General features: G+C 40.3%; 1 protein-coding gene across 8 annotated transcripts in view; it reads right to left on the reverse strand.

Annotated features, from left to right (window-relative positions):
• RGS6 (regulator of G protein signaling 6) overlaps window positions 1-24,240 on the reverse strand; it is a 283,258-nt gene that overhangs the window by 240,648 nt on the left and 18,370 nt on the right. For 7 of the 8 annotated variants that reach the window (XM_040560601.1, XM_040560603.1, XM_040560598.1 and 4 more), the window contains one exon: window positions 17,236-17,340. In XM_040560601.1, the coding sequence (XP_040416535.1) occupies window positions 17,236-17,319 (84 nt within the window). In that variant the 5' untranslated portion in view covers window positions 17,320-17,340. Of the gene's footprint in view, window positions 1-1,659; window positions 1,872-17,235; window positions 17,341-24,240 lie in introns of those variants that run through there. The other variant, XM_040560602.1, reaches the window with a different exon arrangement.

Genomic DNA, 24,240 nt, shown 5'->3' on the forward strand with positions numbered 1-24,240 from the left:
TACCACATAGCAGCTGTCTTACCTTGCACTGCCTGCCCAGACAGCAATAATAAATGAAGAAGGATGACCTGCAGCATTTTCCTCGTATTTAAAATTGGCCAAGGGACATATTAACCTGTGCCATTATTCTGTCTCCTTGCTCCTCCATGGAACAAGATGTAATTCTCATGTTTCCACAAATTATCATGATGAGGTACTTCATGGGAGGTTTCATTTTAGCTCTGCACATACACTGCTTCCAAAAGCCGTATTTTGTATATCATCCCTTAACTACCACCACCACTGCCTGTAGATCTGTTGTCTTTCTTCTGTCCATCCTGCTGCACAGAGCTCAGTCCGTGCAATCTGACAAACATTTCCACTAAAATGTAAATACCCTTTTTTTCTCTCCTCCTGTTGAAGTCTGCATTGGCCTTTCAAAGAAGAGAAATAATTATATCACTCAACTTTCAGATGCTGGAAACTCATGACAGCTCCTCTTTCAGTCAGAGGAGGCACTAAGGTATCTGACTCAGAGCTGCTCCACAACAAAAAGTCGAGTGACAAACACAAGGCAGCTACTGCTAACATCTGGGTTACAAAAACACAAATACTGAAAAAACAATTTAGGAACACAACTCAGCCCAGCAGCTCTACAGAGGCACCAGAACTACATCCGTTCTCTGCTGCCACTCCAACAGGGACAGCAAGAACAACTACTCTGACCCCCCTATTGTAGGGACCCCTCCTTGCGTAACAGATTGGATGCCAGCAACTGTTTCCCCGTTATGAGCACGCAACTCCAGGATGCTATCGATCAGGCCACCATCTATCCTGTGTATTCCCAAATAAAGCAAAACCAGAAAATTGCTCTTTTGCCTTTGTTTGAAAGACAGGAAAGAACACAAATGAGAACACTACAAAAAGCCATTAAAGTAAAAGAGACAACCGATTGCGTCATCAAATTCTTTATACGGAGGGCACACCGTGGACAGCAACAGAGGAGCAGTAACCATTTGAGATTTCCTTTAAGATACCTTAAGCACCTTACATCTAACAATTCTGAGACACACTTTGAGCAGCCTCAACACCGTCACTGCCTTCGAAGTGTAAGACGTGCAAATTGAGGTCACTGTATCCCAAATGATTAAACCAGAGCGATCTAATATTCATACTTTCCCTGGAGTATGTCTCTTTGTTTTCGAGTGCTGTCTTGAGACTCCTTGGCAGAGAGGAAGACTACGAAGTGCAGCTGAGCAGTTCTCTCGCCTGAACTGCTCTCAAGACAGCACTTTGAAACAGGAAGAGACAGGACTCAGGAGAACATATAAATATCTTATAAGGTGCTGGAACACTCAGTAATTAATTTTTCAGCAAGGAGAAGCTTTTATTTCAACAATGTGTAAAAAATAAATTTTGAATTTCATACCCACTGCCTGGCTACCCAAGCTCTGACCCAAAATAATAGCAAGAATGGAAGAATCACAATTAAGGAATCTGCCTAAATAAAACAGGCCAAGAGCCACTGCTTTTACTTAACCTGATTTCCACAGCAATAGATGGGAGCTACGTTTCCATTACAGAGCTGTGTTGATTTTTTTTCTATATAAACCTAAGAGATAAAGAGGACTCTGTATGCAATTAGGACAAGAGGAGGGGAGAAAATCCTGAGAGCTTTACCTGCTTCAGTGCAGAAACGCTTCCATCATTCAGGAGCAAGCAAGACAGAGCACAAAAGCATTACCCACGCCACAGAGGAATGTCCAATTTTATAGGGAGCATTATCTTAAAAGTTACAGTGAGCCAGACTCAACACAAGATGCAATGTTGAAGAGTGCTCCTCTGCCACTTCACCCTAAGCACCAGTTCTGCCAGACGCTCTTCCTGCACTGTTTTAACCCCTCTCTCCTCAATATATTGGTCTTCCAACAGGTGGGACCACTTGCCCTGCTTCAAGCTCTTCTCTGCCATCCTGCGTGAACAATTAGTGGTAGCCTTGACTAGCTGCCTGATTAGCTGACCTTCAGCACCTGCCAAGATCTGGAGGACGGCTTCAGACATGCACCTAAATGGTTTGCTGCACATTTCCATTTTCAGCCTGTAAGCCACAGAAGAGGGAATCTGTTTCTTGTGATGTTTCTGGAAAATTTTCCTAAATCAAAAAGTCAAGACTGGTAGGAAGGAGAGCCAATAAAAGCCAGGAGTCCAGCTGCAATAACGTGCACCTGAGGTGTCACAGGTTTGGATTCAAATACCTGTCCTCAATGAGGTAGTGAAAGAATTCAAATGAAGACATTGTGAAGGGTGGGTGCATTGCAATACTTGAACTATTCTAGGTCTCCATCTCCAGATTTGATAAAAACGCTACCAGAAACCCCGTAAAACTCCTTACTGATAGCTGGAACATAATACTTCATAAAAAGTTTCTTTATATAATAAATTCTCATCCTGATAATCCCAAACAAATGCACCTCTCAGCGTTTAGTCCCTCTGTGAATTATAGAGTCATTTTATAATGATTCAGCTATTTGTTCAGCTGTTTGCAAATTTACTAAACTAACAATGAACAACAACTCTTATTAAATATTTAAGATGTTTCTTTCAAAGGTCTCATCCTCATGAACCCAGGATGATAATACAGATTTCCATTTGGTAAACATTTCTGTCAGCAGTACTTCAAGTTTTGTACACTGAGCATTCCATGGAGGTAAAGACATTTCTTGGATCCGATTCCAGCATTAGTAATGAAGGCTCAAAAGATGTCTGAGAGCGAAAAAAACTCTTAGTATGTATGGACTCTAAAGTCACGGGGTTACCAAAGACAGAACAGATGAAACTTTCAGTGCTCTGGGTAGAAGCAGCCACTGTCACCTAGCTGCTCTCAGCAGTTGCAAGCTGCTTGCTGTGGGCAGTGGAAAAGTCCTTTTCCTGCAATCACCAATCCCCTTAATGAGTCATTTGTTACCATGCCCACCAGCAGCTTCATTTTGTTTAGCCCACTTCAGCTCTGTGATGGTCAAATCCTTGAAAACGGTATTAAGTGCGCTGTCAAGGGAGATGGCTCTGTCCCAATTAATCAAATAATCAACCAGTTGCAAATACATTTTGAAGACGTTATTTATGAAAGATGATTCAGACCTGTTCCTTGGACAGCCTGGAGATATCACAATGCCATCAGACCTCTGTAACACCACAGTGACTTTACATAAAAAATAATTTTCATTTTTTAAACTGTTTTGCCTGAACAGTGAATGAAACTAGGGGTGACTTTCATGGCCTGAAGGTATTAGGAGGAGGCAAAGATTGATCAGTAAACCTCAATCATGGGACTAAAATGTTTGTTGATGGCCTTCATTTCAGAGCTAGGGCAAACACCTTTCCTTTCAACTAGATGACATGCTTGCCTACAAGCCTGTGCTGGGAATGTCCATTTTGATCCCATGGTTGGGCTTGGGGTGTTTTTTCTATTTTCTTTGTTTTGGCATTAGAAGTAGGCAGTACTTAGTGAAGCTCTGGCTTCATTTATGGCAACAACACTGACAACCAGTGGTTCCTTCTGTACCTCACAAGCACCCTCCAGTCTCAATCTAGGGCTGGGTTTTGACCTTTCTAAGAGCTTTTCTCAAATTTTGCTGCAATAAAATTGGACGATAACTCAAAGTCTGAGTGTGTTTTTTATCCAAACTGCTGAGCACCAAAGGGAACGAATTTCTGAAGAGCCCCTTCAGGACAAATCCTGGCTCCTGAAATGAGGGGTGGTAATGGGTTAGCCAGGGGTAGCTCTGTGCTCAAATCCATTCTAAACTGGTCATTCCCACAGGATAAGACTGTCAGGTCCTGTGGATATGAAAACCACAGCCATCAGAGCCAAGACAGACCAACTGCTATTTTCTGGACATCTCAATTCATACTACTGCAGCACCTCAGCTCTATTTTTTCAAAATTACATCAGAAAAGAAAGTACTAAAATAAAACCACAAAACACTTTACTGCTAGAACCAGCTAGAAAAAAATATTACTTTAAATTCAAGCTTTTATCAGAGGGTTTTTTTTGGTTTTGTTTCATTTTGGTTTTCCAGAGAAGTTCTCTACAACATCCCAAATGCTGTTGACCAGGGTCATGGCTTTGCCAGGGGTTTCTGCCTACTACAAACACAACCATCATGAAATAATTTCTAACAGACCCACAAGCAAGTCACAAAACATCATTGTTTCCTTACACTTTGGACAAAAGTCTGGGTGTGAAATGTATGCCTAGAAGCTAAAGCAACCTCATGTCTTCTTATAATCTCACGCCCTGTTAGCCAGGTTCCCAGTCGAAGAACTTCACTTCTCCTGTCCAAAATACTCTTGGAGCATCACAGCTGGTGCACAGAAAGCTGGTCAACTGCTATAATAAGAGTGCAAAAGACCAGGAAAAAAAAAGTCAGACACTAGGGAGAAACTAATTGAAATAACAGAGTCAGTTTATCCATTCCTGTATGTTTTCATAATTCACCGAGAAAGAAGCATCTCAGCTGCTTGTCCTTGAATGTCTCTGGGGACCTCTCTGCAGCTTGACATATTTAAATGGTTTCCATGGTCATTGAGTCTCTTTCCTCGGTACTTTAATTTTCCTGGTCTTTTTCCTCAGTACTTTAACCAAATGCATCCAATCCAGTGAAGAAAAGCAGTCCCAACCACAAGCTGTACGTCCCAGCATATGGCTACATCTCCCCTTTGTTTCTCTTGCTCAGCCTGGCAGCTGAGCTCAGTGCCATTGAGACCACCAGGGTCTAAAGGGCACCCAGTCTTCAGTTCATGTCCACCAACTTCAACCAGTTACGCCATAAGAACAGTAAGACCATCAAAAGAAACACCTGAGGGAAAAATTAATCAAGACACTGCAAAATGGATTAGGAGCACATAACTTCAGTGTGCCTTTGCCTGCATCTTGGAGGTGACTCAATGCCCCATTCTGGGGCTAAATGTTTCTCAAATAAATCAAGGTTATGCAATTAAGAACAATGTTGACAACAAGCTACAATTAGAGCTTGCGTGCAGCCTGTAAGTGGAGCCAGATACTTTTAAGACTACTGAAGAATTGCTTTAAGCACTTCTAAATCTCCCTTGCAATTCTAGGTCAGCAAATGCTATTTTCTTAAAGCAATCTCGAGTCTTAACTCTCTCCAAAACACATCACCCTTCCAGTTCACTTACTGGCTGTCTGCAACAGTCTTTCTGCCTACTTTTGGTGCATTCTCCTCCGATCCTCTGTTCTTCCTGCAAATAGCCATGAATGTCAGAGGCACATGCTCACAATGAACAATTTAACACAGGCCACCGCAACAAAACTTTCAAGCTCTCATAATTTTGTGCAAGCTTGGGTCAAGGTCTCCCCTACATGCCCTGAAACTCTCAAACATCACTCTAGTGGGAGGAAGAGAGAACTAGTGATCCTAAAGACTGGATCAACAACTTAAACACCATTTTTATTTTTGAAAAATAAACTAGACGTTTCTTTCTTGCATGCAGGAAGTAAAACTTATTATAGCTCCACATGTTTCAAGTGCTTTCCAGTCAAAAATGCTTTCAGAGAAATCACTACTGAAGTAGGTCACCTTTCCTGGTATTGGGACCGAGGGAAAACTATTTAGGCTCCATCTTTACAAAGAACAGATGCTTTCACATTACAAACATATATATATAAAACCACATTATATATATATAAAAGTTATATATATATTTATATATATATATGTATATATACACACACACACACATAAGAAATGTGGTTTTAGCCACTGTTTTTGCACAGATAACTTTCCAGTTACAACCCAATGGTTGAACTACATTCTGTGTACAAACAGATAACAGTAGCACCATTACTGTAGTTCTGTTTTTCCATGCATGGAAAAAATATAATTAACAGAGCTTCAGTTAATTTTACTATTAAGAGCCCAGCGGGGAGCAGCGCAAGTGACAAGAAGCCACTGCTGCCAAGGTTTATGTGACATTTTGTGCAAGTTATTGAATGAGCTAATTTGTACATAGTTACAAGCCCATGTTTAACAAAATTGTGTGGATTTACTGATGGGGAAAGGCATCTAATTACAGCATCAGTGAATGAAATATTCTCTTTGTCTGGAACACCACTAGAACGTCTCCTGCAGTTATGGCCATGTCAACAAGCAGAGGAGAATTGTGCTCCATAGCTTTCCAGTTCCAGGTCTCCTTGCTAAAACCCACAATGAATGAGAGAGATGAGGAAAAACTTGTGAAATGGTAGGAGTCAAAGATGAAAATTCTTAATGTGCTATAAAAAACAAAGCTATTTTCATCAAAAGGGGAAAAACATAACTGAAAATAACTGGTAGAGAAGAATAAAAGTGACCCCTGCAGCACTAGACACTCAGAAGATGCTGGTAAACAGAACCATTTCTATCTAGACTTTAAAAACATATCTGCAGAACCATTTCTATTTAACTTCAATCTCACAGAACCGCGTTTTTACAAAATGTAGCTATGACCAAATCTAGAGAGAAAGTAAGTCAACACCAACCAGGAAACAGATTTGAATAATTAATGTGTTCCTTGACTAAATATTTCTTCCTACCTTTTCCATTCATTCTACTCTCAGTTAAGACATTAGAAAAGATTATATAATGCTTTGTCATTTCTTCCTGCATATGCCGCAAACATGCATCACTTTACCTTCAGAGACACCTAATTATGGCCCAAAATACAATGTCCAAGCACTTCCTTGCAAGGTAATGTTAACAAACTCATTTAATGTCATAGAAAACCAGAATGGGTTCCACCTCCCTCACAAACATGTAGCCTTTGAGCTAAAATATCCATTATACTCAAGAATGAGAATACCTCTGTTAAGTAGACCCCTGCATTTCAGCGTCTGGTTAACCGGTTAATTTTAATTTCCTTCAGTTTATTTAACTTTGGGAAGGGAAAGAAAAGGAAAGAAGAAGAAAAAATGAGATATATGACAGTAACAATAAAGAAAAAGAAGAATAAAAGTAATTGCTTCCCCTGGAACATGGTATGACAGCTTCTCATGAAGAGAGTGCTTCAAAATGTCTTCGGATGCAAAACATGAGTTTTTAAATGGAACTTCATTTGTATACTTTCATGGTCCTGCACATGTAATTCTATTTATTGAAATCAATCTTCCCACTCAAACTTTATCTCAGAGCCTTATGAAAGAAGTTAGTAATCCTCTGAAGTGATATTTTATTAATCAGGACATAAGATATAAAACACTACCTACAGTCCCTACTCCTTCCATAAGTATGCTGGTATAGTAGGTCACACAGTTTTTCTTCTTCCGTCTTCCAGAGGCATTGAAACATCGCACTGACACCTGTTCTGAGCAGATTAACTCAGGCCAGCAGAAACATCAGTAGATCTTGACATTAATGCAATATAAAGTGCAGCGTTTCTCACAGAGAAGAGTGTAGTACCATTCCCCCCTAGTACAAAAGAACAACCTTGTTCCTGCAGCAATGAAAAGAACCTAACATAAAAAGACAGTGTTTGCATATTGTCTTAAAAAAAAAAGACCATAATTACTACTTTTGGCCAAATTTTAAATTTTTAACTGCACATGCTGTGGACCTACAATTCAGATCTGCTGCAACATAGACAGAGCAGATGCTGGAGATGGAAGAAGACTGACTTCCCCCGTATTCTGTCATTGCATTTGAAAGAAGTCAGGTGGGTCACCATAACCAGTTTTTCTAAAGATTTCTTACCTCAGTGAGCAAAGACATGATTAATAGAGATAAGAGCTGGCAATTCAAGCTATTCAGAGCAACAAAGGAACAGCCAGCCAAAGAGTACTTAAAAAGGATCCTGCTTTGTTTTAATGTGCAGTGCCTTCCAGTTTCCAGAGCTCTGGGGGAACATTCGTTCCTTCAAAACTGTAATAACCAAAACTACTCGTGCTTTATTTTCATCCCAGTACTTGGTGAAGCACCAAGCATTGCGAGTCTCAGAGGCAGAACCACGAGAGTCAGCAACAGTAAAACTCAGTGATTATGAAGGTTTCTTACGGGACAACAAATATATATATATATACATATGTTAACATAGTAAGTAGAAAGCAGCCATGCAATTAGATACGTGGAGAAAGATGGGCTGCTTTTTTTTCCCCATTACAGTTCTCATGAATTTATCATCAAAGCCAGGCTGATTCGAGCTGGAGGCAGAAGCAAAAGGAAGTAGAAGGATTTCCTCAATTCTTTTAGGCCTTACTATTTGGACGCCAGGTAGACATCAAGACATGGACCACCAATATATACGTATATACGCTCACACTCTCACATTTACAGACACACATAGGGATGTATACCAGATTTTACAATCAGCTGGGGAAGCCTCCTGATGTAAATTATTTTTTCCCTCCTTGGCATGTGCCCTAAAACTGGTAATATCATTGCTTCGTGATTATTATTTCACATTTCTTTTTTTTTTTTTTTTCCCCCTAGAGACAACACAGTAGTTGACAACAACCGAGATGAATGCATTTTACGGTGTGCAGAGCCCTCAGGGTGGGACACCGGGACCCCCGCCTCCGAGCACCCTGCCACAGGGAAGGGGCTTCCCCATCGTGTGGGGCAGGGAACAGCACAGGGACCCCGGAGGCATGGGGGGCACCCAGGGCCAGAGCCGTGTCCCGTGGGGATGGGGGGATGGGGTGTCCCTCACCCACACATCTAGGGACATGGGGGACACATAGCTTTGTGTGTGAGCACTGCTTGTGGGGGGGAGCAGTTATAGACAGGCATTGGGGAATCTGTAGTTGAGCATCAGCATTGTGTAGGTAGGTGTCCAGTATTGTGCTTTACCCACTGTATTGCTGAATATCGATCCTCCTTATGTAATTCACGGATTGCTAGTTAATTATGTCTCTAATAAACACATAAAACACTTCAGTCCTGACTTGATTTAAACTGCGTGAACCGAGCAGTTTTTCCCTGATGAGAACGACAAGGAAGAATTAAGGGCTCGGAATAACACAGAAAAAAGAGAAAGAGAAAGAAAAAAGAGAAAAGAAAAAGAAAAACTGAGGGCAGAGAAGAATAACGAGGCCTAAAAGACTGGGGAAATAACAAGGAATATATGTTCCCCTGGCATAGCTACAACTATCACGATCTAGTGAGTTCATGCTGTAGCATTTCATTAGCACCACTGTCACCCTCGCCTTGGGCTAACCCAAGTTTGCATCCAGCACAGTGAAAATGTGAACAGCTTTTCCCTACACGGCATGCAGCCCCGCCACGTATACACAGTGTACTTTAAGATAGTACCTGACATAACAACCTGAACTGAAAAGGAAGGCTGGCTAAATTGGTTATGAAAGTGCAAGTACACAGCTCCAATACACTGAATTTACACGGAGACTTTGGATTTTGCTTTTCTTTGACTTACGAGCCACCCCATTTGAGCCCTGGTCACAAAAAAGATGATAGTCTACTGTACTGCATACCCATTTTCATTTCTGGAGGTTTCTGTTGCAAAACAGATTATAGCAAAAATCTTTTACACTGACTGTCAACCTGTGCAGTTTCTCCAACACTACTTTCTCTAAGTTTTTGTTCTGAAATGAAACAATCCCATGACTAAAATAAAGCTCTGGACAGAAAGAAAACACTTCTACTGAGCATCTTGCCCAAAACAACATACAAAAGTAAATCAAACATAATGAAAATATTCCAAAGCCATAACTTAAAATGCTGACAACAACATGGGAAAGATACTGGGGGGAGGCAGAAGGGAACTTTTTATTTCCAAAAACGCGAGCCACCTAATACACACTACAGCTAGAACAGGATAATCTTACCCTCTAGCTGAACCTTCCCTTTTTATCTATGTTCTAAAATTGCACTGGTTGCTTTGCTAAAAATACACTCTGAAGTTGTCATAGCTTTTGGTCCTGGCACGTCTTTTTTTTGCCTCTGAGAACAGCTAAAGTAATAGATCATGGTAATTAGACTCTGATGGGTGCAAGAGACAGTTTGTTTCAGTTACAAAGAGGAACGAAGAAAAGACAACCAGAGAGGAAAGAAAACTGAATAAACAAATTTAAATATAACAACTTACTCTGAATGTGGAGAAAACTACAGAAAATTTAAAAAGGCTACAGGATTATCAGCAAAATCTCTAACTACAAAGACAGACACAATACACTAGAGCTAAGGCCACCTTTTCCAAGAACAGAAAGACAGATCCATGTGGGTAGAATGTGAAGAATTATTCTGTGCAAGCAGAATAATTTGAACGGAAAGATTTATAACCTTATATATCCTATATGAGGCTAACCGTTATAGCCAGGAAAAATATAAACGTTGCTTGTTTATCCTCATTACCTCAACGGCATAAAAGTACATGTATCTGGATGTGGGTGTATACAAAAAGAGAAAAAAGCCAATAGTTAGAGGGTCTACCTACCACATTACATGCATTTCCTTATTTTAACTTTGCACACCACCTACTCAGTTGGATCTTCAACCTTAGCTAAGGCTCAGCTGTTTCCTCAAAACAACAAACCACGAAGTGCCCACAAGCCCTCCCTGCAGGTGGATTGCCTCCACCTGAAGAAAAACACATTTCTGCCACTTACATGGCAGTCTCATTTGTGTGTAGACAATGATGCAAATCTGCTTCTGATGTCCTCTGAATACTAATTTCTCATGATTTTACACTAATGCCTTAGATAACTGATCATTCATACAAGTCTAACAGATGCAGAAATCAGACCCCAGCCCCCAGCCATACCCCAAGGTTCCCCGAACAGCTACAGCCAAGGTCAGTGGCATTCGTGAAGTTCAACAGCACCTGCACATGTACAAACTGTTTGCTGTTGCATGAATAAAACATGTTCACATGTATCCTAGCTCCCATTCAGGGTAAACTGAAGACGGTACAAATGCAAAGCTAGAACAACTTGTTGGCTCACCATGTTGTTCTCCACTTTTGCTAGGAACACAATCCTATTCAAACAGTCCTGTTCAAAAAGGTACTGACATCTATTGTAAAACTGTTAGTTTCCTTGGCCATACTACTCCATGCAGTGGCTGCTGCAGAGCTCCGCTTTTCTTAGAATTAGGAACAACCTCCTAATTCCCAGATTGCTTTTATTCATCATAAATTCATAAAAACCTGCATGTGAGCCACTACTGTCCTCAGCTTAGTTAGGTCTTCTCCCTGCCTGACATCCATCCCAGAGTACTCTTGCAGAGTAATTACGTCTCCTGCCTTACTTTGCTTGGCTCAGCTAACTATGCTGCTCATTTCTAGTCCATCCTGTATAATCAGGTCATGTTCTCTTAAGACAGGAGATGACGAGAGAAGACTACACCATGACCTCCATCCTTGGCTCTTTACGCAATGCTATTGACATCCCTGGATACACTTCTCCAAGACACTCTGAGCTTTTATTTGTTTTCCATCACCATGTCACACCAGACTACGTTTCTCCTATGACTTACAGCATACATGGGTCTCTCTTTTCCACTGCTCCTAACTGGACCCAGCCATCCCTGCTCTTTGTCCCCCACAGTACAGCTTCTCTGTCTCTGCAGGGCTAAACTTGACACCACTGCTGCATTTCCTCTTTGCACCACCCTACGCAGCATAAGGTACTGACACAACAAATCACTTCATTAAAGAAATTAGCAAGCTTTTTCAGTAATAGTTGATTCATAATGGCAAATACTCTTGCGCCTTGGCTGCATACAAAAGTTGACAGTAACCTGCTTTTCTATGTGCGATACAGAAGTGCAGAGGTAAAGCTGCCCTGACACGTAACTCACATATTAATCCATCTTGTTAACAAGACTGGGTTTAAATTTATTTTCCAGCATTATAAGTAATCCCCAAACCAGCTTTGTTAAAGTGATGTGTTTCTACTCCTGAAGTACTGATAAATACTCTCAAATTCAATCCTAGTCTAATCCTGGGTTATTGCTTTTAGTGTGGAAAAAGGGTAGAAATTTGGAAATGTCAAGTGCAAAATTGCTTAAAATGTCTTAAACTAATGTCTACCATCTGCACAGGCAAATTTTGGGTAAAACTTGAAAAGTGTAAGTCTGCAGTGGTATCAACTCATGCATTTTATCATGATTTTTAAGTTAAAGAACCAGTTGCAAAGCAGAAGCAATTATGTGAGAATCTCAGATTTCATGTACAAAAATCAGGTCCAAAGACTCTATGCAGAAAAATCTTGAAAATATAACTCAAGGGACAAATTAAAAAAATGCCAAAAGTATCCAGCAGTTTAAATGCCTTTTAGGCATTAATATTTTAGGCTATTTCTTAGGTGAGAGGTTGTTTTTCCAATATCTAATGTAAACAGCACAGACGTTTTGCTCTGAAAAAAACCAGAAATCCTTACAAATATGAATCCTTAAAAACCAGAAATCCTTACAAACAAATCCAGTGGCACTTCAAGGTACAAGAGAGATGAGCTGCTGCCTCTCAGTAGAGCACCAAGAAACCTTGAAAGACTCAAGAAACCTCAAAAAAAGATGCAGACTGCTTTCATTTAATAACGCATAAAAGTTCCATGCATAGATATCATGTCATTTTCACACACAGCAGCTTTCCTTTCTTTGCCACAATGTCATCCCTTGGACTATCCCCTTATGGTTTTGTGTGCTATTGAGCACAAATTAAGAGCAAACAAATAGTACTCTTGGTTTTTTGATCAGGTCCCAATACCTGCATAATACTTTTAAATGTGAAAAGCTAATTTTAACAAAAGCCTCTTTCTGCCATCTTTCTGCTTTGTGGTCCGTACATTTCTTCTACTCTGTCTTCACAAGCCTCTGCTCTTCCTCCCCCCCTCCCATCACCACCTCAGACCCGTTCTCACAGCAGCTCTCCAGATATTTGCCTTGACTGGAACATTGGGAGCTGCCTGGAAAAAAGCTGCTAACACAACATTGCTTCTTCTTAAGATGATTATAAATCAGATCTTACATGAGAGTTTAAAAAGAAAATAATGCTGCCAAATACTGAAGGTAAAAAAACAATTCAGATTTTCTGAAAGCATCTTGTGGCAGCTGCAAGTTTGTATTATATTTACTTAGAACAGTAATTGCCTTTGGAAATCAGATTTTCCTGCTTGTTTAAAAGATTTATGATGAGTAACCATGAAACTCTGAGTTAACTCACTAACTGCCGACTAAAATAGCAGATGTGTCCAGTGAAGTTTAACTGCAGAGATGAAAACATACCATTGCATAACCCAGGTCATTTCTTTGACAACACCCTTTGACATCCCTCAGAGCATGCATGCTCAGAATAGCTCTAAATATCTCCAACAGTGAAGTTTATGAACTCTTACCCATTTCATATCTGTGTTTTCATCCTTCTTGTTATAGCCCCCAGGTACTCCTAAACAAATCTTCCTTATTGTTTTTTTCAGTTCCTATTTAGCCAAGCCCAAAGTATTTTGCTTTTTTTTTTTTTCTTCCAACAACATGACAATTTTTCCAGTCTTTTCTCTAAGGAGATTTGATTTGCCAAACTGTTTTGGTAATAGGTTGTCTAGTAGGTCTGGTGCCAGAAGGTGTCCATGAGCAGTTCATTTTTTGTTAGAGTCTGGAGAAGGTGAACTTTCAGACCCAGAATTATTGGAATAATAAGACAAAAGGCCCCTGGGACAGAGTGAACAGGGCTTGGAAGCCAGAAAAGCAATCAAGGGAGGCTAAATTTCAAAGCATAGTGACAGGCGCTTACAATGAGTTGGTATTTTCTGTTACCATTTGCTTGGAGTGTGTTTTTTCTCCTCTCACCAGCTTTCCATAGTGTGTCTTTCTTCCGTGCTGTAGCACCCACACAATGCTCACAGACTGCAGCGAAAACTGGGATGTTGCTCACACCTGCAAAGCCCTTGTGCAGGGAGACCTGCTCCCATGAAGAGGAGGTTAGTGCATTTCAAAGTCTTTTCATGTATTGCATACCCCTCCTCCAGTAGTAATGCAAAACACATCAGCATCTTCTCCAGATGTGGCCAGACCAAAGAAAACAGGGCTCTGACTTTTTACGCACAGAGCAGTACTTAAACTGCAATGCAATGTTGGGGGCACCCTTACATTTTCCCTTGCGTATCAATATGCCACACAAAGACAAATGACAGCAGACCCCTGTGGTGATGCTACCCACAGCCCTATAACCAGCTTGGAGCTGAGGACTAAGTACTGAGACACACAGGGTAGCCCGAATACTAGGAGCAGGACGCAACTTACCTAATTATAGATGTCTACCACGTGACATAACCACCTGAAAGTTGGATGTCAGAGCATCTAGTAAAATCAATAGGGACCTAGTAAATACATCTCACGTAGTTTAGGGTATAATTCATCTTAACAAGTGTAGGGTGAGGCAAATCACACCCCCAACACCACTCACACTAATGAGTGCACCTGCACTGCTAATTCACACACAGATGTCTTCCAGAACAGCAGGGCAACATGGAACACTTTGCATTCAAAAATAACATGCCTCAAAATTTGATAAATATCAGCCCCCAAAAGGTTAACCCTGAAGGTAGAAGAAAATAAGACATGTCTCACTGAGACCATCTGCTGTAACAATCAAAACAGTTAAGAGTCAGTTTGCTTGCAGGAGTCCATAGAGAATATCACAAACTAATTGGAGTCAAAATAAATTAGTTTATTTTGTTCTGCATGGCCAAAATTCATTCCGCTTAGCTTTATGTACCTAAGTAAAGAGAACAGACGGTTCTAGGCTCTTTTCCATAAACAAAACAGGCAGAGGTTGCTCCAAAGGGACACTCACCATCATCTAAGGTCTGACTTGGCCTTTAGATGCACACATCTCTTGCCAGTGATTATAAAGAAAGGCAGGCTACCAAAACAACCCTCATCATTTTTGAGCTTCAAATAGACCTCAGTAAGTCTCAGTAAAGAAAGCACGAACAATTTGAGGCTGTACATGTAGGGCTATCACCATCCTCCACCTTACACCCCCCCAAAAAATCCCACAAGCATGACAGCTATGGCAAACAACAGAACAGCTGACACTAAGAGCAGGAATGACTCTGTCCTGTTACTGAAGGTCACCTTTATTTCTTCTTCAAGGAGATCAAGAATTGCGTCTCAGGATTCCTACCATGAGAAGCAAAACTTTTTTTTCTTTTTCGTATGACCCAACTGATACCAACTCTAAATTGTATGGTATGTGGGCAGATTGTGTTCTGCACTTCCGGGAGTCCAGTGCAGTGTTTTTTCTCATTCATTACTGGTAATCAAGCCATTTGAAAAGAAATTAGAGATTAAGAGCTAAACATTCATTTGGAGAGAGTAGAGATATTCAAAAGAATAAAGTCTTTTCTCAGATTTTGCATATGATTTCTCAACACTAAGGAACATATAATTGATGCATAATATATAACTAATATCCAAGAGTAAATTAGGTTTAGAAAGTTAATCATCAATAGAAATTAACTTTTTTTTCAAAGAACAGTTTATATTAACCTTATTCATGAACGCAAAAAAAAACAACCCTCAACACACACACACAAAAAATTGACAGATGCCCATTTGCTTAATACAGAATTTCATATTATTAAACAGTGCATGAGGCATGCTATCATAAAAGATAACCACATATTTTGACAGATGACTGTATTACAAAGGGCTGATAATACTGACATCTAGGGAACACCAATATAGAGAGATGAATCAAATGTCATGAGTGCACTCCCCTTTTGTAACACCAAATTCACAAGCCTTATTCTATAGTGATGATAGTGAAACTGTAACAGGCAAACAAATGGAGAAATCCTTAAACAGAAATGTGATTAGATGAACAGAAAGTGAGACACAGTCAAACAAAATACATAATGTTTCCAAACATAGGTGAGTTCTCTGCACAAGGAGAAATTCAGTGCCCTAATTCTAGACCATGCAACCAGAAACTCCTTTCATATCTGAGATCTGCTTCCATCTGCTGCTGTAGGACCTCTCAGTGAACAGGTTCTAGAAAGACAATCTGACTAACCAGCTACTGCTACTTCCAAACTAGCAGCTGAAGTGTGTTCATAACACATTCAAAACAAACAAGCCTACACATTACACAGAAAATTTTCCCATGTTAACAATTCCAGATTCCAAACCAAATATGCAACTACTAAACCAAAATCACGGTTATCAAAAAGTAACACTTTAAACAACTCATGCTCTTGTATGAAACCTAAATTATTTTCTCAGGATATGAAAGTCATCAAGATTGCAGTCACGCAAGCAGAAAACAGTATGATGCATACCCAACACATTTTAGTTATCTATAGCTATTTGCTAAGGTGTAGAAATGATTAAAAATATTTTTTTTACCCAGGATTGTACTACATAAGGAAACTTGATTTCAGCTGGCATTGTAGCTCCCAAGTTAACAGAATAGTAGCTTATTTGGGCCACACAAGAGATTTTAGTTTTGTCAGAACTATCCAGCACTTTCACATGCTGCATAAGAAACATTCTGCAGACTGAATAAAAAAAATATTTACATGATTTCATTAAATTACAGAGACCCAATTTCATAGATAATATATTAACCTACCCCAGAGTAAAACACCGTCTTAGCAAATAGATCGTTCTCCTTCAGCTTTAATACCACCTCTGAAGTGCTTCAGAATAAGACACTTTATCATTGTGGAAAAAAAATGGTTTTTGACATTGTGCACTGCTGTTATTTTACCTTTGCCTAATACATATTTCACTAGCACTTGAAAGGCTTCTCTTAAATTTAAGCAATGCAACAGGAAGTAATAACATCTACCTGCAAAGAATCAAACTGTAAATTATGTAACAAAAAATGCGGTTTGAAAAATAGAAAAAACATATGAGAAGGTCATTACATGCCAGCTGCTCTAGGCTGAGTGTGATAAAGCTTAGAAGTATGTACAATTATTTTAGCTACATTCAGTAAACTTGAATAATACTTGAATAATGTTGCATCACAGCCCTTCACAAGAAGTTATGGTTTTCAAGTTACATCATTATAAGTCTTTCATCAACTATTTTATACTAACAAACATAAATGCTTCCACTGAACGGAATACTTCCGAGCTCTCAAATGCTATAGTTCAAATCACCTACTTTACTGAAAAATATTTCAGATATAGATCCAAGCAGATGGCAACACAGCTTTGTCTTCAGAAGGGACAAGGATCCTTTCACGAGCCAACAGCCAGCGAGGAGCAGGCTTCTGTAAGCAGCTCCCGCTCCTTACCTTTCTGTAGACGATCATGTTCGGGGAGCTCTCCTCAGGGTCCGCAGCTTCCGCGCTGCCAGGGTCAGCAGGTGCTTGGGCCATGTTTGCCTCTCGTCACTGGGGCTGTGGGGACAAGAACAGAAGTCAGAGCCACCCCAGGCTGCAGGGAGCATGTGAAAGACACGCAACAGAGGGACAAGGACAGTATGGGGGAACCACACTCTGGACTTCAACTGCAGCGACACCCCACCAAAATGCCAGGACAAGCTGCAGCCCTGAGGGCCGAGCAGAAAGCCCACAGAGGGAGACTGGCAGGGCAGTGGCAGCACCCTCCCTCAGCCCTCTACTCTCCAGGACGAGGGCAGAGCAAGCAGCTTTGCACCCCTCTCCTTATCACACAGCCAGCAAGCTCCAGGTCAACCACCAGGCCTAACCCTCCCTCGCCTCAACTGTCCTCTAAAAGCACTAGGAAAGTGCTGCCTCATCTCCTCCAGGTCATGCCAGACTCCAGCCAAAAACATCTGTTTTAAAAAAATCATACAGTCACGGTGCAGGGAAGATGCTTTACATTCTACATCTAATGCTACATTTTAAAATTTTCTCCCACCAGCGTGTTTGACAAGTTACACCTTAGAGGAGACAAGAAGACAAGATGGAGTCACATCACGGCCCTCACCGGCCTAAGAGGTAACACCGCCTCCTGTAGACACCAGCACCACAGCTGTTCCACGAGCAGAGGTGCTTTAACATTGAAAGAACCAATATTTTATTAAAACTTGAGACAGAAATGTCAAAATATGCTCAAAATTTATACATGGATACTTGACCTACAGACTCCTTTCTTAAAAAAAAAAAATCTTATCTCTTATTTACAGACAGAAGAGACTTTTCACATTTCCACAGGCAACAAAATGCCTCAGCATATAATACACACATACAACAGATGTTCAGACCAGTTTAGACACTATTTTAAATTTAAGTGTATCAATTAATTTTAACTTGTATTAAAAGTTTTTCTAAATTATACTCTACTGCCATTCTATTTTTTGCTAGAAGCCCAGACATTGCACTGTTGTCCCAGGTCATGAGCCAAAAAGGAAATGGAATAAATTCTTTAAGCATAATGATTAGATACAAAAAAATATCAAATAGCACAAACGGTGAAGGGTAAAACATCTTCAGTTACAGCACTTTGAATGATTTATACTGATGTCCATTTTCACGGCCTTTCTTAGTCTTGATTTCAAGGCGCTAAACAATTAGGCTCTGTATCCCCAGTCAATTTAATGAGGTAGAGATTTTCCGTAACTTCCTGAAGGCAATGACAAGCCAAAGCAGAGTTGCGAGCATACATCAGGTCACCCAAGTTTCAGCTTCACCTGCATTACGGAAAGACCATGTTTACCCCTCACATTACATCTGAGATCATCCATATTTTAAAAGAAAACAACTGGAATTAACTTTTAATTGAGCAGTGCCCTTTAAAGAAGAAATTTCCAATTTCTGGTCAAAAAGCCCTCTGCAGCATTATTTAGCTGTGTTCAGTCGTTGCATTATTCACTTTGAACGTTCTCATTTACAAGTTGTGTTGTTGTTATTCTACTGTTAGCTCACTTGATTTTTTCTGATACTTCATGATTTCCCACCACGGTGCATCTTGAAGCTTCTCAGCTACTCCAGTGCAACAAGACAAGCAATAGAAGGGGTAGGGTGCATTTTAAGGTAAATTCATACTTTTCATTTTGGTTTATAGTGTTAATTATTTCCTTCAAGACAATTAGTATCTTCCCCTCTTACTACCAACATGGCTTAAACAAATAATTTTATTTATATATTTTTACAAAATGATGTTTAATTCAGCTTCCTATAACCCAAGCATAAATTGTGTGAATGCATCTGAAAAATGACAGGGTGTCCTTCCTTGGTTGTCACACTCAGTTTAGTAGCAAGCAGGACATTAGTGCAGATCTCAACTCACTTTGTGCAGAAATATAGATAGGTGGACTTCATATCAGCTTTGCATGCAGGAAAACACCAACTAATTTTTATTTCTCAGTTTTAATGAATAATCCAAACAAATCAGAAGAACATTTAGTTATGCACGTTCCTTTATGATTACTACCTTACTATGAAAATCAATGTAAGCTAAGAACTCTTACTTCTTTTTAGAACTCCAACCTTATTTATATATAAGCTATAGAGGCCCAATAGATACTATTGATGGTAATCAAAGGGGGGAGAGGAGCAGCTGGACCATGAAGTCCATATTTAATAGCTCTCCATGTGTTGGCAAACTACACTGCCAAATAATCAAATGACTAATCTGGATATTATTTGCAACCATTTTCAACTTGTACTGATTGTAGTGAGTGTGTTCTTAAAACAGTTGTGTTCCCTGGCTTTTCTGCAACAGGAAAAAAAAAAAAAGCCTGATATTCAAATACACAGTACTCAAGTGGCAGCAGAAAACAGTTATGTATTTGGCATCCAGCATCAATAAAGAGTAGATGTTAATTGATTACACCAAGTACTGGAGAGGCTACAACAGGAAAGGAAGCAAAGCCTTGGCAGAAATTAAACCTGGCAGTCATTATACAGCTTTGGTAGTTGGACTGTTTATTTTTCCTGTCTATATGTTTTCACATCCCCATCTATACATTTTAAAAGAGCAGAGCTAAAGACAGAATGACCATGGGAACTGGTAATAGCTTTGAGCTGTTCACCTCTAGGTTGCCTGTCCACATGCAGCCAACACAGGTGATGGCTCTACTGGGAACATCTCAAGCCACCGATGGCCTCTGAGCAGCCTGTCAGTGGTTTCATTATACCCCAAGAGAACACATGTCCATAAACCAAACAACATCAAGTCTTGCAACCCTCTAGACACTCCACTCAGGAATCCCTGTGAGCTCAAGAAGCCAGGAAGAACAAAACATTCACTGAGTCGTAATGATGATCCCAGTGAGAGCAGGAATTTCCCCCTTTCTCTTCCTTCCAGGCAGAATTTTAAAATGTTATTTGGCCCACTGCACTGCAAAACTGCAAAAAAGCTGCACTGATAAGTGCTACCACTCAACAACATTCTATTAAAAAACAAAACCAAACCCCTTACCCCTGCAGGAAAGAATCACATGACTAATTTTTCAAGGGATCCTACTGATTTATTAAAAAAAAAAAAGTCTCTGCCCTCTGAGCCTAAGTAAATGTTTGCAGTGCATTGACCAGAAGAGAATCCAACTGCTTCTTGTACAGATGTTTCTGTTATGCAGGGCAGAGAAGAGTGAATATGGACATTTTATTTTTTTATTTTTTTTAATTAAAATCACACATGAAGTCTCCAGAAAAGATCCTCACCAATTATTACCTAAGAGCACTGTCAGCACTTCACTTCTACAGGCCATTTACTGCATTTCTAATGGCTAATGCATACCAACACGCATCCACACACCAACCACCAAAATCCATAAGCATGTTTTCAAAATAAATAAATAAATAAATCTAACTGCCCCTGAAGGTTAAAAAGATACTATTTTCCCATGGCTATTTTTCTGACAATAGCCATACCTGCAGTAATCCAGACTCCACAGTATCTGTGATAACACTTGAAAACCATTAGTGCTAACTGTTCTGTCACACACAGGGAGCAAACCAGTAGTCTGTAACTTTTTGTGTGGGGGGTAAGACAGCCTATGAAGCCTTAAACTAAAACCTCCAGAAAAAATACTGAGACACAGATGCTAAAACGAGAGGATGCATTTGGCTCCTTTTTTTTTTCCTTTCAATTTTTCTTATTATTTTATTCTTTATAACGGATCTGTTTTTTCTGGAGAAACATAATCATGCTGGACTAGATAGGCAGCCCCAGACAAAACGTACTGAACTGTGGTGAGCTTTATCTCCCTCTTATCTGATCAGGCTTCTCAAGCTCCCCCCAAAGCCAGAGGCTGCAAACAGAATAGCTCCTATATATCACAAAGGAATCAGTGAACTCATTTAAACTAGAATAACCAATAAAATATTCCTCTGAAAAGCAAGAAAACCTTTTGTTTTTCTTTACACTTTCTGATACAGGAGTTTAATAACAAAACTTCAAAGTCAACAACCTCTACATTTTCAGGCAGCAATACCGTCAGTGTGTAATCTCAGCATATATGTAAATTCGGTGATAAAAACTAAGCAATAAATTAACAGCTCTCCATTCATGCTCTAAAATACCTTGACTACTGCAAATGACTGCTGTAAGAAAACTCTTATAGGCACAAAAACCCATCTGCTTCACAGAAATTACCCCATCTACGAGTCCTTATTGACTCTGGGTTTTATAGATAATGGAGACAAAAGAGAAGAAATGCCAAGTTAGAAGAAATTCTGCAAGACAAACTATTTCTTGAAAATATCACCTGGGTTTAACAAACCTATACAGGATCATATTTAGACTTTGATCCTACATTTAATAAATAATTTGTCAACTTAATAGGCAAAATTGGCAGTTGCAAACATTTCTTGCACATCCGAGATAAAATAGAGTTTGCCTGAGTAATCTGCACAAATTTAATCCTAGACAACAGAATCTAGTACATGAATCCCTATGTAAATATCTATCAGCAGTGCTCAGCTGAAATGCAATTTGGGGTAACAGTAAGTGGAAACGACCTTTGTGCTAGTTAATTACTGTATTTCAAGAGTAGCTTATCATTGACTTGTAGTACTAACATCAAATCATAAGAGATTTGAAGCTTTAGCACACCACCATAGAATAAAAATTAATTTCATGTCATTAATATCCCGCTAATTTCATTCTAGCTACTGAACACATCTAGACTAGTAGGCTTTTCACGCTCCTGAGGAATCATATAGCCACACACCTGCTGAACCCAGTAGGAAAAATCCCTACCTGGTTTGATTCAATATTCAGATCAAATAGATCTTGTTATTAAAGTGACAGCAGTGAAGAGACAGGGAAAAATAACCAGTTAACCTGCATTCAATTAGTGCCCATTATGATCAAGTTGATATTTCACATCCATTATAAAACTCTCTCTATAATTGCGCTGGGAAGAAGGAAACCTGTAGGTTCCGTTTCTTCTCCTGATTAACTATTACTTCATTAAAGTAGGGATCAGGCATGCCTAACAAGATGTGCATACTAGAGGACAACACAGAGCATATCACAGAAGTCATCCTGCACACCAAAACAAAAACATCAACCAGAGGATCCCCAGGCCCCAGCTGGGTTGTGCAGTCTGCTTTTATCTGATGTAGCTCAAGAGCACTGCAATGCTCACCTCTGCTCTTCCTTCAAACATAAATCTGTGTGACTAGTGAAATAATTTTCCAAACAGAAACTGATACAACATCCATCTGAACCAGAAAAGAGCCGGAAAGACCGGAGCTGAGGACAGGACTCCGCCGTCCCCACCAGTGTCCTGGTACCGCACACTGCCCCGCTGACCACCTCAGCAAAACAAGGCTCTGCAAGCACGTTCCCTTCCCAAAACAGATGTTCAGGAGGAGCTATGTGCTAGTGAAAGGGGGACTGGGGGTCCCTGCGTAGGGAGCGACACCACAGTCAGCAGTGCCCGAGTAAAGGGTCTGGTACCTCTCCAGGTACCACAGCGCTGCTCCCTGAGTGGAGGAGCAGCCAAGGCGGTCTGCCTCTGGTCAGTGAAGTCCAGTTCCCAAAGCACATAAAAATCCTTCCAATGACAGCTTTGGAAATCAAACTGTAACTCAAGTAAGTTACTCTGAAAATACTTTCCCAGTGGAAGATCATCCCCAGACTTTCTGCCCCTCCTTACAAGTGCTGAGCTCTGCAGTACTATCAACAATATTCACTCTGTTGCTGTTTTTAAGTAACAAAGTATAAACACTTCCAGCAACCTCACTTAAAGTTCAATATTATTATTTTTTGGCCAAACAACTTCCTCTTTGTTTATGAGAAAGCAGTTTTATTTATACAGGGAAAATTCATAGGTTCCCAAGGACCCCATTCCTCTGCCCTTTGTACCAGCTCACACCTGGCACACACATACCAGCATGTCTGCTTCCATTGAAAAACGTGCCTCAAAACATCCTGTGGGGATACCTACATTTCCATACAGCACCAGGGCAGGGAGCAAGCTCTGTGCTCCTGACCACTCGCACTGCCTGGCTGCTAGCTTGCTCCCAGGCTCCCTTCTGGAGAGCTCCAAACCAGTACGCGTGCAGGCATCGCCTTGGGAACACAGGCCTCTCCTGTGCAATCACCGCTTGCACACAACAGTCAGTGGGGGTGATCCTACACGAGGTTAGCCTCTCGACTTCTTACTCATTCCTCCACCAGTTTCCCAATAAATTTTGCAACTTCACAGACCCTCACACCACATCCTGTCCTATGATGCATAACCTTATCCCCGTGGGCTGCAAAACAATCTCACATTTTTTAAAGCATTCATTGTAAAAACAACAAAAACACAACCCCCCCCACCATTACATCTTCAAGACACAGAAGAGATACCATATGGTGGCCAGAAGAGACTCCTGAGCCAAGGATATGTACTGCGAGCACAGCCATCCATCTCATTTGGACAGAACTAGCCTTCAGACATGAGGCAATCCAAGCCACTTGGCTTCCTGCATAGAGACAGGCTACCATTTTAAATTCAGCCCACTGCATAATTTAATGCAAGCAGCTGTTTTCTGTACATACTTGTCACCACTCACTTGCTTTTCCCAGTTACGTATGCCCTTTAATAAAATGACTACATGCTTAAGGTGCCACGTTAGCCACAGGTGGCCCGTCTCAGTTACCTGTCAGAAGATCACACGGCTTCTCGATAGACAGCAGGAGATGACTACTTCCCTCACTTTTCCCCAGGCAGCCGTGCCCCATTTGGATACTCTGCCTACATATTTCTATACCTGCAGGTATTTGTAGATATTAGAAAAAATGAAAAACATTGCCTACAACTGGATATTACAGCCAGTAAACCCAGGGGCAGAAGCCAAGACAAAGGAACTTGCTCAGCATCTGACACTGACTAG

The sequence above is a fragment of the Cygnus olor genome, chromosome 5, assembly GCF_009769625.2.
Source record: "Cygnus olor isolate bCygOlo1 chromosome 5, bCygOlo1.pri.v2, whole genome shotgun sequence".
In the NCBI taxonomy this organism is placed as follows: Eukaryota; Metazoa; Chordata; class Aves; order Anseriformes; family Anatidae; genus Cygnus; species Cygnus olor.